This window comes from Schistocerca serialis, chromosome 5 (assembly GCF_023864345.2).
Source record: "Schistocerca serialis cubense isolate TAMUIC-IGC-003099 chromosome 5, iqSchSeri2.2, whole genome shotgun sequence".
NCBI lineage: Eukaryota > Metazoa > Arthropoda > Insecta > Orthoptera > Acrididae > Schistocerca > Schistocerca serialis.
The window spans coordinates 245,010,829-245,028,099 of NC_064642.1; the positions used below are offsets into that span (position 1 = coordinate 245,010,829).

Genomic DNA, 17,271 nt, shown 5'->3' on the forward strand with positions numbered 1-17,271 from the left:
CAGGGAATAGAAACCCTCACCCAACACAGATGATGAAGAAATTGATGAAATGTATGATGAGATAAAAGAAATTATTCAGGTAGTGAAGGGAGACGAAAATTTAATAGTCATGGGTGACTGGAATTCGACTGTAGGAAAAGAAAGAGAAGGAAACGTAGTGGGTGAATATGGATTGGGGCTAAGAAATGAAAGAGGAAGCCGTCTGGTAGAATTTTGCACAGAGCATAACATCAAAAATCTTGGTTCAAGAATCATGAAAGAAGGTTGTATACATGGAGGAACCCTGGAGATACTAAAAGGTTTCAGATAGATTATATAATGGTAAGACAGAGATTTAGGAACCAGATTTTAAATTGTAAGACATTTCCAGGGGCAGATGTGGACTCTGACCACAATCTATTGGTTATGAACTGTAGATTAAAACTGAAAGAACTGCAAAAAGGTGGGAATTTAAGGGGATGGGACCTGGATAAACTGACTAAACCAGAGGTTGTACAGAGTTTCAGGGAGAGCACAAGGGAACAATTGACAGGAATGGGGGAAAGAAATACAGTAGAAGAAGAATGGGTAGCTTTGAGGAATGAAATAGTGAAGGCAGCAGAGGATCAAGTTGGTAAAAAGACGAGGGCTAGTAGAAATCCTTGGGTAACAGAAGAGGTACTGAATTTAATTGATGAAAGAAGAAAATGCAAAAATGCAGTAAGTGAAGCAGGCAAAAAGGAATACAAACGTCTCAAAAATGAGATCGACAGGAAGTGCACAAGGGCTAAGCAGGGATGGCTAGAGGACAAATGTAAGGATTTAGAGGGGTAAGATAGATACTGCCTACAGGAAAATTAAAGAGACCTTTGGAGAAAAGAGAACCACTTGAATGAATATCAAGAGCTCAGATGGAAACCCAGTTCTAAGCACAGAAGGGAAAACAGAAAGGTGGAAGGAGTATTTAGAGGGTCTATACAGGGGCGATGTTCTTGAGGACAATATTATGGAAAGGAACAGGAGGTAGATGAAGATGAAATGGGAGATATGATACTGCGTGAAGAGTTTGACAGAGCACTGAAAGACCTAAGTCAAAACAAGGCCCCGGGAGTAGACAACATTCCATTAGAACTACTGACAGCCTTGAGAGACCAGTCCTGACAAAACTCTACCATCTGGAGAGCAAGATTTATGAGACAGCCAAAATACCCTCATACAGCAAGAAGAATATAATAATTCTAATCCCAAAGAAAGCAGGTGTTGACAGATGTGAAAATTACTGAACCATCAGTTTAATAAGCTATGGCTGCAAATTGCTAACACGAATTCTTTACAGACGAATGGAAAAACTGGTAGAAGCCGACCTCAGGGGAGATCAGTTTGGATTCCATAAAAATGTTGGAACACACGAGACAATACTGATCCTAAGACTAATCTTAGAAAATAGATTAAGGAAAGGCAAACCTATGTTTCTAGCATTTGCAGACTTAGAGAAAGCTTTTGACAACATTGACTGGAATATTCTCTTTCAAATTCTGAAGGTGGCAGGGGTAAAGTACAGGGAGCGAAAGGCTATTTACAATTTGTACAGAAACCAGATGGCAGTTATAAGAATCTAGGAGCATGAAAGGGAAGCAGTGGTTGGGAAAGGAGTGAGGCAGGGTTGTGGCCTATCCCCGATGATATTTAATCTGTATATTGAGCAAGCAGTAAAGGAAACAAAAGAAAAATAGAGAGTAGGTATTAAATTCCATGGAGAAGAAATAAAAACTTTAGAGGTTCACCGATGACATTGTAATTCTGTCAGAGACAGCAAGGGACTTGGAAGAGCAGTTGAACGGAATGGACAGTGTCTTGAAAGGAGGATATAAGATGAAAATCAACAAAAGCAAAACGAGGGTAATGGAATGTAGTCGAATTATATCAGGTGATGCTGAGGGAATTAGATTAGGAAATGAGATGCTTAAAGTAGTAAAGGAGTTTTGCTATTTGGGGAGCAAAATAACTGATGATGGTTGAAGTAGAGAGGATATAAAATGTAGACTGGCAATGGCAAGAAAGCGTTTCTGAAGAAGAGAAATTTGCTAACATCGAGTATAGATTTAAGTGTCGGGAAGTCGTTTCTGAAAGTATTTGTATGGAGTGTAGCCACGTATGGAAGTGAAACATGGACGATAAACCGTTTGGACAAGAAGAGAATAGAATAGTTTGAAATGTGGTGCTACAGAAGAATGCTGAAGATTAGATGGGTAGATCACATAACTAATGAGGAGGTATTGAAAAGAATTGAGGAGAAGAAAAATTTGTGGCACAGCTTGACTAGAAGAAGGGATCGGTTGGTAGGACACATTCTGAGGCACCAAGGGATCACCAATTTAGTATTGGAGGGCAGTGTGGAGGATAAAAATCATAGAGGGAGACCAAGAGATGAATATACTAAACAGATGCAGTAGGTACTGTGAGACGAAGAAGCTTGCACAGGATAGAGTAGCATGGAGAGCTGCATCAAAGCAGTCTCTGGACTGAAGACCACAACAACAACAAATACTCAGGAATCGATTTTTAGGAAGATGGCCCATAAATAAGTTGGCACAGGATGCTGCTCTCCTAGTACCCATGGCAGAACCACAGATTTGTTGATAGATTTGTTTACAGCTTATGGATTTCAAAATTGGAATAATAGTGGGTTGGGATGTAGTTGGCTAGGAGGATTGTGAAAGAGGTGCTGGGTTTGGCATCAAGAGGAGGATGGGAAAGAAACTGTTCCGCGCCGCATGGCCATGGGCATGGGGCTGTTCGTGTATAAGGTCACCATATCCACAGTGACCAACAAGATGTCTAGTGGTAATGGGACAGGAACTGCAGAAAGGTGGTGAAGGAAGTGAGCAGTGTCTTGGGTGTGAGATTGCAGAAAGTAGTTTTGAGGTCTTATCCTGGTAAACTTTCAAGAATTCCTTGATTCTGGTTGAATACATAGTACCGAGACTACAGTTCTGGAGGTTTACTCGAGTGAGGAGTTGCAGGGGAATGAGACACACAGACTCTGGCAGTAATGAGTTCACGCAGCACACGATGATGAATATGTGGAAGAATGGATTGGGAATAAATGACAGAACAGAGGAAGGAGAGACTGTGGGAAAGGGGACGATAGTGTAGACTGGATGAAGTTGGGTTCCCGAGTGGGAGTGGGAGTTGGTTGCAGGGCAGACACTAGCAGAAATTGAGGCCAGGAGGATTATGAGAACAAAGGATGTGTTGCAAGAACAACTCATACCTGTGTAGTTCATAAAAGCTGGTGTTGGGATAGGGGAGATCTGTATGGCATGGGTTCTGAAACGGTCATTAAAATCGAGCATATTATTCAGTTTCAGAAAAATGGAAATGAGTTGTTTGTGTCAGAAAGAGACTTTAATGATCAAGTGCTGAATGAAATATGTTTAAAATTCCTTGTTTTCCTTGCACATGACAAGCTAAAATTAAGCCAACACAGAAAAACTAATCAAACAGTTCTGGTCAGGATGTTTTGTATCTGTTTTAAATTACCTAAACTGGAGACTAAGGTACTACATTATTTATTGTATTTTCACTCTCTGTTCTGGGGAAATGCCGTTAATGAACAAAACATATTCATTAAACAAAAGCTTATAATAAAAATATTGGAATTCTTACACACGCTTCCTAGTACATTACTTTCTAAATGGCATTCATTTTTAATAGTAAAATTAAATAAAGATAACACCTCACTGTACAGTTGAGCTGTTGGTTAGTAGGTAGACAAACAATATTGAAAATGTTGGTGAGCTAACTGTAAAGAAGAAAAACAAGAAGTAGTTGCATTGTCCTGATCAAATAACTGTCCCATTTATGCAGTAACAGGAGCAAAAAAACAAACCAATAGATGCAAACTTAGTGGAGGGTTTGCTCCATTTGAGAAACTGTTTTCAGTTAGTGTCACCAAATAATGTTGATGAGCTTGGACTGGGAAATCAGAAAGGGAAATAATGAACGCAAATTATCATGAGTCCTATTAATGGCAGCTTTGAGTTTCCTTTCATGACATTTGTAGGTGAAACAACAAACGAATTCAACATTTGAATGTTTTAAGACTCTTCATTTTATACGTAAAAAAGGGGTTCTATAAATATCCACTTGTTTTGAAGCAAGCAGTAAGGTAAACAAGGTCATGCACAATAGCATGCAGCAGCAAGGTTAATGTGAGTTGGTTGCTAAAGGGCAGTCCAGTCAGCAATTATAAAGCTTGTCACAACAAAATTTCTCCCATACACCAAATATTTTGCCCAGAGGAGATGGTTTTTCAAGTAAAACATGAAACATATTTGAGGTAAAAACATCTACTACAATGCAGAATCCAAATTTGTTTTTAATATAAAGGAAAATACTATTTATATGGCTGCTGTTGAGAACAGACATTGTCACAAATTATTGAACCGCATGTTAATTGAGTGACTCAACATTTTGTCGACAGCTTCACTTTCACTGTAAAATGAGGTGACAAGGAACAGGATATTCTTTGTCCAAGAAACATTTCTATTATTCAGACAGGTTATAGCTCACACAATTACATCTCCCCTGAATAGAAGTCAAATAATTGTGTAAATAATTTAGGAGTAAAGGTAATAATTCACGGAATACCACGGGTGTTGACTCATCAACAGGCACATAAATAACTCAAAACTTTGTGCCTGGTGATGACTCAACACCTCTAGTATTTGGAAAGCTGTTACCTTTACTCCTAATTATTTACATTCTACCACAACTTTCCATTATCGTATTAATTGCCCAACATTCTTCTATCATATAAACTCACGTGGCTGTTCTCTTCAATTCATACTTAATATATTACTTCTGGTACAATCCTTGTATAATAATACTGTGCAGGTTAATAAAATTGTAATGTACTAAAGAAAGTAAAGCAATTTTTTACTATCATCAGAGAAGCTTTGTCATTGCATTTGAACAACAAATCCCCATGATCTTGAAATGGTTATACCACATGTACTCCACAATAATTACAAATAACAAAAACGTGTTGCATTGCAGGTTCCACTGCCGAGGCTCTTTATTGGCTGGAACAGAGCAGACTACGAGCTGCACTAATAGGAGCAGTTGAAGTTGCCACAAAGAAGTGTAAAGAAGTGAATTTGAAGAGATAATTTTTAACCATAAGTACCTACAGCACAGGACATCACATCACTACAAGAAGAACTAAAATGCATAAGAGCATAAAAAACCACAACATTGGCTATGTGTGTGTGTGTGTGTGTGTGTGTGTGTGTGTGTGTGTGCGCGCGCGTGCGCGTGCACACATAGTAAGTGGCGAGAGAGAGAGAGAGAGAGAGAGAGAGAGAGAGAGAGAGAGAGAGAGAGAGAGATATGGATTTGGGGGGGGGGGGGCTGTAAAGGAGAGAATAGGCTACTTGCATATATTGTCAAGTGCCATATATAACAAAGAAGGAGCCATGTAATTTCTCATGAAGTAACATATTTCATAATTTATTGCTGAAACAAAGACTGCAGAACAAAAAATAGGCTTTATAGGCATTTGTAACTGATCTGGACATGTTGTTGTAATTCAGATTGCCACAGTACTTGCATTCATACTGCATTCATTGGGCATATCTGACAACTATTTATTGAGAATATACACATTTCATTCAAGGAACTTTTAATGAATCTAAGAACTACCTGTTACTTAACATTAAAAACAATAAAGAAAATTTTCAAATGATTTGTTGTTACTTTCTGAATAAATAGAGCTTACAGTCCATGTTCGATGTCACAAAATGAGACAAGAAGAACACCGACATGTCACAACTTTTTTTCAGAGACACAGCATTTCCTTAACAATGTTGAAAAAGTTTTATATTTTTCAACAATGTAAGGATAAAGACAGATTGCAACTCACCGCAAAGAAGACACACTGAGTTCCAAAAAGGCACAATGAAAATACTGTTATGATTTAGCTTTTGGCCAAAACCTTTTTCAGGAAAGAAAACACACAGACATTCATTCACACAGGGAAGCACACTGCATGCACACACAACTGCTATATCTGGCAGCTCAGACCAGAATGCAACTGTCACATGGAATGAAAGTAGCAATTTGGAGGCAGCAGGGAAGGGGAAGGGATACAAATAGGTGGAGGGATGAGCACTGTCTGGCAGAGCATGCAGGAACTAGATGGAGGCATGAAGACTGCCAGGTGCAAGAACTAGATTGAGGCTGAAGACCGCTAGGGGCAGTGTCAGGGAGATGTGAGGCAGGTTGATGGTGGGGCAAGGTGCGGGGGGGGGGGGGGGGGGGGGGGCTGGGGCTGTGGAGCAGAAATGGAGAGGAGCACAGGAAAGGGAAAGAAGGCAGGTGCATTGATAGAGGGTAGCACACAAACAGGGTGAGGCGCATGAATAGAGAGTAGGTGACAGGAGAGAGGGGTGGAAACTATTGGGTGGAGAGTATGGGGGGCGTAGGTTACTGTAGGTTCAGACTGGGATTATTTCAGGTGCAGAGAATGTGTCATAACTCCTATTTGCACAGTTCAGAAAAGCTCCACCACCAGTTTTTCTGAACTATGCAGATGGAAGTTATTCTTATAAGACATTCTCTGCTCCCGAAATTATCTCCACCTCAACCTACAGTAATGTACTGTCATACACTCAATCCAATAGTTTCCACCCCTCTGTCCTATCACCCCATTCCTATTCACATTCCTTCACCCTCTTTGTGTGCCACCCTTTGCTGACGTGCCCTCCCATTTCCCCCTTCCCTGCTTCTCTACTTTTCCACTCTACCCACCACCACCACCACCACCACCACCACCACCACCACCACCTCACCTCACCCCCTGATACTGTGCCTTGCAGTCTTCATGCCACTATCTAGTCCCTGCATGCTCTGTCAGACAGTGCTCCTCTCTCCACCCACCTGCACTGTGGTATCCCTTGCCCTTTCCTGCTGCCTCCAGATTGCTGCTTTTGTTTCGTATGACAGTTGCGTTGTGGTCCGAGCTGCTGTAGATGGCAATCATGTGAACATGAGGTGTGCTTCCGCGCACTTGTGTGCGTGTTCTTTTCTAAAGGTGGCTTTGGCCAAAAGCTAAATCGTAAAGTCTTTTCATTGTGCCCATCTTCAACTCAACCCATAATCTTTACGGGAAGCAGCAGTCTATCCTTTTTCTTATTGTTGATTTCCAGCTTGGAGTTTCCACTGTTCTATATTTTTCAAGTTAATCAAATTTTGCTCATTGATTTATGACTTGAGACATTTGTGTGTTTAAACCTAGCATTGAAAAACTGGTAGACACTTTTTAAAGGGAAGAAAACAATTTTCTGGGTAACAGTCACTGTACTAATTAAAAGAAATTTGTAAAGAAAAAATAAGTTATGAAAATATCAGTGGTATGAGAAAAGACGATCACTGTTATTTATTAGTTTTTCATGATGTAATGAGTAATCTATTATATTTCGGGTAGCAGTACTTTTTCCTTCTGCGCAACTGATATTTTAGCCAAATATTTTCTGGCCACGGTTGGAATGAGCTTTGAGGTTGATTACACGATGGAAGCTCTATCACAATGGGAAATAAGATGTGAGTCAGTGCCACAGAACTGGTTTACTTGTCTTAAGTTGGACTGTGTTGTGTCATTTACATTACGAGGCAGGGCAAATTTTACTTCATTATGCATGGAACTGGACTGATGGTACAATAGCAGACAAATCTGACTGAGCTCATCATATACGACACAGCTAGACAGATGGCTAAGCTGACTAAGCCTGCCTCTGCAACAGAATTTTGTTGTCAGGACCACTATATCTTTGCAGGTATAGATTTGGATGAAACTATTTTGCCAATACTAGCCTTCACCAGTGCTGTTGAAGAAGCTGTCCATTGTTACCTGTAGATTCAGTTGAAGGAAATAGACGGGAAACATCATAAATCACTGATGACTATAAAAGTTTAGTGCATAGGGGATGCAATGTCCCAGAGAATGATTCCTTGCTGCGTGAACCAGAATACCCAAAGGTCTTCCAAGTAACTGGATATTCCCAGTAACAGATTTACAAGGTGTTGCACATGAAACCAATAATGCAAGGACATGACCAGGAAGACAACTGTGCCACTTTTGAGTCAGCTGTATTCCTGACTTACAAGGCTGTTTTTTCCTTGAGGAGAGGGCAAACCTGTGAGAAATACACGGTCAAAGTGATCTTCTGTCTCCTATGGAGATTGCTGCATAAACACAATTTTATGAAGAAGATTTGTTGCTTTGAAAGGGAAATGTGTACCTGATCCATTGTGTTATTTGTGACAGCTCATGTATAAGCCAAACCGTGTGACCTTTTTATGAGAAATGACTCAAATACTGAGGTAAGCTCCATCGTCATATCCCTGTAACAGATCTAGATCAGGGATGCAGAGGCCACAGCCCACATGCTACCTGCCATTGGTCTCATTGCAGCCCACCACTTATCATTTGTTCTCATAATTTTTAATTTTTTTAACTAATCTTTCATTCGCTTCCAAAACAGAGGGGGCAGGCTCCTGCAGAACTTAGTTCTTTTGAGTCGAGCCTAGCTGACACTGGGACATGGAGATCCCAATTCGGAATAAAAACTTGTCTTGCAGCACGATATCTTTGAACTTGCGGCTCTAATGTATACACAGTAAAGAGTTTGTGGCTCACAGTATTAGCTCAGCCTCACTACTGTTAGCTGAAAAGTTGACCCTTAGATATACTCCAGCCCTGCAAATGCATTACCTATTCCATCACATTCAGGGCTACCTATGCAAGCAGCCATGTGATTTACCAACTTAGCTGCTGACATTGCAAAACATTCTACTTCGTCATGACAAATAATGAAGATAACTACTCAAACTGGTGGCACTAATGTGCATTTCGTGCAACTGTTTCTGCGTCATGACTGGCCTCATCTTAATGCGGCTGTCAGGCGCTTTAACATGGGGCTGGAGAGAACACTGATGGCAAAGAGCATGTGTAACATCTCAGTGGTGCCAGTTGGGTCTATCAGTAGATCGGGTTTCACTAGGCATGGCCTGCACCTCAATAGGTATGCGAAGGGGAGGCCGGCAAAGCTTACAGGTGACAGAGTAGTGGGTGGTGGTAGGATCACTCAAGGAAAAATTCCTGTAGTAGTTGGTGTTAGAGCTGCACCTTTTTTAGAGTGAAGTCAACTGATAGGTTTATCTGCTTAAAGGAAGTCCCTATAACTAAGGGCTCACCTTCAGAGGCTGTCATGTTTCCAAGTAGAGAAGGAATTAACATATTTCATCAGAATATAAGAGGTATTAGAGATAAAGTTAGTGAACTGCTTATAGATGGTGGTGGTGGTGGTGGTGGTTAGTGTTTAACGTCCCGTCGACAATGAGGTCATTAGAGACGGAGCGCAAGCTCGGGTTAGGGAAGGATTGGGAAGGAAATCGGCCGTGCCCTTTCAAAGGAACCATCCCGGCATTTTCCTGAAACGATTTAGGGAAATCACGGAAAACCTAAATCAGGATGGCTGGAGACGGGATTGAACTGTCATCCTCCCGAATGCGAGTCCAGTGAGCTAACCACTGCACCACCTCGCTCGGTGCTTATAGATGTTGACTCTAAAATTATTGGTATGGCAGAACACCACTTAAATAATTTGCCAATTCAGAGGCTTCCTTTACCAGGATACAGATTAGCTGGCTGTTTTCCAAGGAGTTCCTTGCAGGGTGGGGGAGTAGCTATGTACGTAAAAAACAGTATCGTATCATGGCACTGCACTGAACAGATATTTGAATGTTGTGCAGGGGCAGTCGAATTTAGTGAAACTAAACGTCTATTTGTTGTTGTTTATAGGTCCCCTAACTCTGATTTCATGGCATTTCTGTTCAAGCTGTAGACGGTTCTGGATTCACTTTTTAGGAAGTAGTTGTATGTGGTGACTTCAACATAAATTTTGTATATGATGGTGCAAGAAAAAGGATGTTGGTAGATCTCCTAAATTCATATGATCTGATGCAGACTGTGTTTTTTCCGTGTAGGGTGCTGGGGAACAGTAGCACAGCCACAGACAATACATCATTACTAGATGGGCATTCTGTTAGTAAAAGAGTGAATGGGCTTTCAGACCACGATGTACAAAAAGGCTTAAGTAGTCAAACAAATGTCACATACAGCTACAAACTATGTAGAAGACTTAATCCAACAGCAATAGAGAGTTTTTTAAACCTTGTCAAGGAAGAAGAATGGCAGGATGTTTATAGTGCCGATAACATAGATGATAAATATAATGCTTTCCTTAACCCATTTCTCATGCTCTTTGAGAGTTGCTTTCCATTAGAATGTTCTAAATTGGGTACTAGCAGTAGTAGGCAGCCTGGGTGGGATAAGAATATCATTTAGAACAAAGCAGGAATTATATCAAAATGTTAGAAGTAGTCACAATCAAGCTACAGTATCCCATTACAAACAGTACTGTAAGGTGCTTAAAAAATTAGGAAGGCAAAGACTATGTGGTATGCAAATAGAATAGCTAATTCACATGACATACGGTCAGTTGTGAAGGAAGTGTCTGGTCAACAGCACAAGGTCGACGACGTAAAGTAAGTTCGTAGTAAAAATATTTCTGTTACTGATAAATCAGATATATGTACATTATTTAACAATTATTTTCTGAGCATTGCTGGTGAATTAAAGGAAAATTTAGTTTCTGCAAGGAATCATATAACTTTCTTGGCAAATGCCTTTCAGAGATTGATGTCTGAAATACTGCTCTGTGACACAGACAACGGGGAGATTGAGACAATAATTAAATCACTTAAGACTAAGGACTCTCATGGATATGATGGAGTGCCTAGCAGAATATTAAAGTACTGTGCTGCACATGTCAGCCCTGTATTTAGCAATATTCATAATTTTCCCTTTAGGAATGGCAGAATATTAAAGTACTGTGCTGCACATGTCAGCCCTGTATTTAGCGATATTTATAATTTTTCCTTTAGGAATAGTCAGTTTTCTGAATGATTAAAGTACTCAGTAGTAAAGCCGCTTTATAAAAACGGAGAAAGGGATAATGTAGATAATTTTAGATCTATTTCTATGCCATCAGTGTTTGCTAAAGTTTTTGAAAAGGCTGTGTATGTAAGGATAATTTATCATTTTATATCACATGATTTGCTATCAAATGTACAATTTGGATTTAACAACTGAAAATGCTATATTCCCTTTTCTCTGTGATGCACTGGATTGGTTAAACAAAAGGTTTCAAATTATAGGCATATTTTTTGATTTTACTAAGGCAATTGATTGTGTTGATCACAAAATACTGCTCCAGAAGTTGAACCATTATGGAATACAGGGAGTAGCTCACAATTGATTCACCTCTTACTTTAGCAACAGACAGCAAAATTTCATTACTCACCATGTTGAAAATGGCTGTTATGTGGGGTACAGTCAAGTGGGGGGTGTCCCAGGAATCAGTGTTGGGGCCAGTTCTAGTTCATTATTTATATAAATGCTATGCCCTATAATATTACGAGTACCTCTAAAATATTTGTTTCCTGATGACACTAGCTTGGTAGTAAAGGATGTTGTGTGCAACATTGGCTTGGTTCCAAATAGTGCGGTTCATGACATAAGTTCGTGGCTCCTAGAAAATAAACTAACACTAAATCACAGTAAGACTCAGTTTTTACAGTTTCTAACACACAATTCAACAAAACCTGATGTTTTAATTTCACAGAATCGGCATACAATTAGTGAAACTGTGCAGTTAAAATTTTTATGTGTTCAGACAGATAGTAGACTGTCGTGGAATGTCCACATTAAGGATCTTGTTCAAAGACTTAATGCTGCAATTTTTACTATACGAACGGTATCTGGAGTGAGTGATCGTTCGACATGAAAATTAGTCTACTTTGCTTATTTTCATTTGCTTATGTCGTATGGTATTATATTTTGGGGTAACTCTTCCCATTCTAAAAGGATATTTTTGGCTGAGAAACGAGAGGTTCGGGCAATACGTGGTGTTAGTTCACAAACTTCTGGTCTATCCCTGTTCACGAGTCTGGGTATTTTGACACTGGTATCTCAATACACATATTCCTTACTGTCATTACTTGTTAAAAATATTAGCTTATTCCCAAGAATAAGCAGCTTTCACTCAGTTAATACTTGGCAGAAATCAAACCTGCTTTTGGATCGGACTTCCTTAACTCTTGTGCAGGAAGGTGTGCAGCACACTGCTGCATCCATTTTCAATAAGCTACCACTCGAATTCAAAAATCTTAGCAGTAATCCACGTGCTTTCAAATTGAAACTAAAGAGATTCCTCATGGGTCACTCCTACTATTCTATCGAGGAGTTCCTTGAAAAATTAAGCTGATTCTTGTTGTATTGTTGACTACGTTTACTTAAACTTATGGATTGACTTTTTTCAGGTTCATAAACATTTTATTTTTGTCTGTTAATACTTTTTATGTTGTAATTTCATGTACTGACACATTCCATGACCTTGGATATTGCCGTGTAAATAAAAAATAAATAACTTGCTCCCTCTGACATAAACACAGCTATTCTGCTCTCGTTAAACAATGAGTCTTCCTATCCAATAAGATTAACAGGATCTCTTTTCATTTTAGGTGTACAAATAGCCCTAAAGTCCCTCATTTCACAAGATACGAGTTTATTGCATAGCAGTCATATCTCTCATTAGTGCTTGCTGCAGGGAACCACACTAGTAAACGAGTGAGACACAGTTGGCACTCACTGTTGAGACGACAGTATAGAGATAGTGCATTCTCCTTTCTACTCTATGCGGGCCTACATCTCGATCTTAGTGCATATAGCAAAGAATGCATGGAAAGCGTAGGAGTGGTTTTCTCATCTTGCTGTTCCACTTATCCCTTCTCACTCCACCTCACCCTTCAGAGACTGCAGGGGCTGTGGTACCACATACTGTCGACACTAGAATGCACAATGACTGTGTGCCAAGTTACCAAGGAAGTTTGACCCTTACAGTATTAAGCTCAGGGTTCACTTTTAGGTCAGTGATCTTCCTATGAGTAGAAACAACCTTGTTTAATACAATGCTGTCTGCCTCAGCTGTAAAGTTTCCCTACAAACTCTCTTACATAACCACAGCACTAGATACACTTAGTGAAACTGCCACTGTTGTCACTGATGAACTAACTAAGAAGTCTTCCATAGTTTGCTCTTGTTGGGAATCTGTAAGGTTGCACATGGTGGTACACTGGCACAATACTGCAATGATCACACACAGCTCAAAACACTTCCAGAAATGAACATTACAAAAGGAAGGAAGGATGGGAGGGAGGGAAAGTCACGACTTCACATCCTGTCAAGGATGAATAGTTTTTTGTATATGGGTCAACTGCTGTGAATTTCTTGAAATAAAACAGATTCGTGGATAGCCACTTTATTTCATGATCCAGTTATTAGCTAATTTTGCCCCCTTATGCCATAACAAAAAATTGTAAGCAAATAGCCTCACACATATTCTGGAACTTTTTGTTTTTGAGATCCCATGTAAAGAAATACAAGCTGCACAAAACAGATTCTGTCTTCATTCTGTCCCAGTACTCCCCCTGTAAATTTGAGTGACCACTGTGTCCCCTTAAATAGTGCTACCTATATCCCTGTATTGTCACATCATCATCTTGGAAAATGAAGTACTGCAAGGGCTGTAAAAGACTTCCTCCACTAAGAGCAGATTATCAAAGGTAGGAACTCATTGAAGAAAGCAATGAAAACTCAGAGCCCGAGAAGGCTATATAAGCTCCTATCACACACCACAAGTAATCTGAGGATGTACAAGACACTGGGGGTGTCATGTCAGACTACACCCCCAGGCCTCCATCTCCAGGTGGAGCTGTAGCTGGCCAACTGAGCGTGTCATCACAGACCACTGCCAGTGGGGGAACTGCATTTGTGCTCATGTTCCTTACATACAATACTTTCCATAGTAGCTCAGTAGCTGAGAGGCTAGAATAAAGACCTGTAAATGCACTTTCAAGTGGGTCCACTCTGGGCAAGGCTAGCATTTCTTACCTGTTCTTCTTCAAGGGTGGAACTACTAACTAAATCTGCATGGCGTCAAGTGAATGAGAGTGTATACTGATGAAACCATATAATATCGCTTTTAGAACCAAAGTGTTGTGAAAACATTTTTTTCAAAAAGTCTTTCCACCAAAAGTTGACAACCCATAGCCTACTGTGATGTTCTCCCCAAGTGTACCACGCATGAAAGGAGAAACAAGTTTGTAATAACTATATAGTTCAGGAAGAAATAATTAAAGCCCGCATCATGTAGGACGGTGCTTCCAAGCAGAAAGGTGGAGCGCAACGAAGCGTGGGGGGCATGAGAACTGCGCATGCGCAGCAGCAAAGAACGGGCAAACAAAGTCCACATTGCTGCGGACAACAGTCTTGCTCGTTTGCCTACAATACATTGTATTTTATGTTCAAATCTACAAGGGAATACTAAATATTAAAACCAATTTCGATCAATCATCATGAGAGAAATATTAAGTCACATCTTGACGATGTTGTGTTCACTGCTCCACGGATTTACTCTGCATGACATGGGGAGGCAAGAATAGCTGACACAGCTTTGTGAAAACATGAAGTATTATTTATCTTAAAAGGACAATTGCCTAACAACAATATCATTGAAACTGATTGCAATAATTTATCATCATTTGTTGCAATTTGAACTGTATTATATGTAAAAATTTACTGCACAACAAAATTTACTTCAAGCACAAACCAAAACCATTATGTTTGCTTGACAACTGCTTCTACTCAATAGAATTTTTAAAAAAGTGTAAGGTGACCATGTATCTGTGTTTGACTATAGTTAAGTGTAATCACTGCAAGTAAAAAAGAACTAGTAATAGAAAAGATGAATGTAAAAGACTATCGTACAAGTGGTCAGTAAGTTGCCATATTTTTCGCTCTTAATGAGTGTTATGAGTGTAAACTAACTCTTTTGACATTATAGTGAGAGACTGCATTTATAATACATTGAACAAGCAAAGATTTAACCATCACCTGCGAGTAACTCCAGGGAATGTTGACCGATAACATCGAAAACCACTGATATTTCGACAAGTAACAGTTACTGTCATTTAAGGACATTATTCAGTTCATGCCTGAATATGACCGGGGTTTACGTGTGAAAATATCAGACTTCTGACGAATTTATCCAGCTGCATTCTCCCGTGTTATTAGAGCATACAACAAGGTGGTAGAAGCTTAACTTCACCTTTGGCAATATCTTGAACATTAGTCTGCATAATTCAAAGGATACAAAGTCCTAATCAAAAAGGCTAGGAAGTTCTCATTACTATATATGGAACTGATATGTTGACAAACACATTGCTTAAACCACAAGTCTTTAAAACTAAGAAATAATATTATTTTGTTCCAAAGTCTACGCCATAATACCATCGTCATTTCTATTTGAGTCCGTTTCCTAACAATCTCATTGTAAATTTATGATGATAGGTTCATAGCTTATGTCCATGTCCATCATCACTTCTCTGTCAAATTCTTCTTTCTGAAGCTTTTCAGCATGCCGCACAGACTGTGCCCACGCTACAGGTGGCATGTCTTCTATTGGCTCATGCACAAACGATTCAGTGTATGTTATCTTGAATGTTTTATTTTTTTTCTCCCATGTAGTCTTAACCCTTTGCCCAAATTATTTCCATGGTACTACACTGACAGTGACACGTGATTAAATGCAAAACTGAGAGACCCCATTTATGTACAAGGAAGTCAAGTTTGTACATTTTGTCACATGACTTGTATAAATTAATGAGTCGCAGGAGTCCGGGAAGAGTCTGGTTGATACTGTGCTTAATATTTTTATTTTTACACCAGGGAAAAATATTCACTTTTCTGGTGTCATTTCTGTAACAGTTGAATTATAATTCGCAATGAGCGACTTTGAAGCAAGGTGTGATGAGAACTGTGAATCATGTCACAAAAATGGCATGTATCATTTCCGAATTGTAGTCACTGTTGTTTTTCTTACACATAAATACAAGTATATTCTCAGAACCAGAAGAGGAGTCAGCATACAGAATAATTGCTTGAGAACCTATTCCTATGAGAACTTTAAAACCAGCAGTAGCATCACTTATTTGCAAGCAGATCTTCCTGGAATGATTCTAATTGACCCATGTTTTATCAAGGTAATACACTGTTGAGCTACCTCCTCCTTGACATATCTGGAGCCAACATCTTAAGATTCTTTACATTGATGAAGCACTTACCATCGAAGCCAATTTTCTGCTGCATAACTATAACACATTTTTGTTATGTCTAGCACTCACCATTCACATGGAGCACTTTAAAACATCATTGCTGAAGGCATCCATTTGTGTTATAGGTTCCTTGCGATTTCAATCCTTTCCATGTGACACGAAACCAATGTTTTCTACGGTTCCTAAAGCTCTGACACTTTCGTTTACACTTCTCTTTACAGTTCTCTTGCCAGTACCGCATGGTTATGGAGTCCATTCCTTTATCTTCAAATGTCAATAGGAGGAGACCTGCTTTCAAATCCATGTTTGAAAAAGTTACAAATGCAGTAAACAATCCCCCTCGTCTGCTTGTGAAGCACATCACATTTATTGCCGTCACCTGGCTGCTTATTAAATCACAGTTAAACATTTATAGATACACATTCACAACTATACTGCTGCAAGGAAAAAAAATTGACAGTTGAATGAATAATTCGTTTGTTGCGAAGTACGGCAACAGTGCAGCATGTGGAATCGTGATTCTCGCTCTATAGCCATAACTTGCTGCAAGCTGCTCAGAAAGAGAATGAATATTATTGGCTGCCAGTAGCTAGTGGAGGGGGATGCGCAGAACAGCTGAAAATTGGGCCACCTTCCTACATGATGCGAACTTTAGTTATGTCAAATACACAATTCTTTACATAGAATACCAATTTCTATAATGTTTCCACTCTCTTTGTATAAGGGGAGTCAAATGAAAATGAGACAGACTATGTAACAAGCATGGCACAGATGTTGGTAACACAGGTATTTCTATTGAGAATTAGGAAGGGACGGTGTGAACATTAACTGATGTGCACAATGTGAGACCATCAAGTTGTGTGCTCATCCAACTTCACTGTGGAGGCCAAAAAGAGGAATAGTGTGGTGTAGCATGGCTTTTGACTGTAGAAGGAGTCTCAGGAAGTCAACTTTATGCTTGCAAATCTGCTGCACATGGCAAACACAATAAGT

The 17,271-nt window shown here is 39.5% G+C and overlaps 1 protein-coding gene across 3 annotated transcripts in view; it reads left to right on the forward strand.

The window, feature by feature from the left end:
• The window catches only part of LOC126482297 (pyrroline-5-carboxylate reductase 1, mitochondrial-like), a 176,797-nt gene extending 171,069 nt beyond the window's left edge, over positions 1–5,728 (forward strand). For all 3 annotated transcript variants that reach the window (XM_050106310.1, XM_050106308.1, XM_050106309.1), the window contains one exon: positions 5,041–5,728. In XM_050106310.1, coding sequence (XP_049962267.1) covers positions 5,041–5,097 — 57 coding nt within the window. In that variant the 3' untranslated portion in view covers positions 5,098–5,728. The remainder of the gene's footprint in view (positions 1–5,040) is intronic.
• Positions 5,729–17,271: the final 11,543 nt, after the last annotated feature.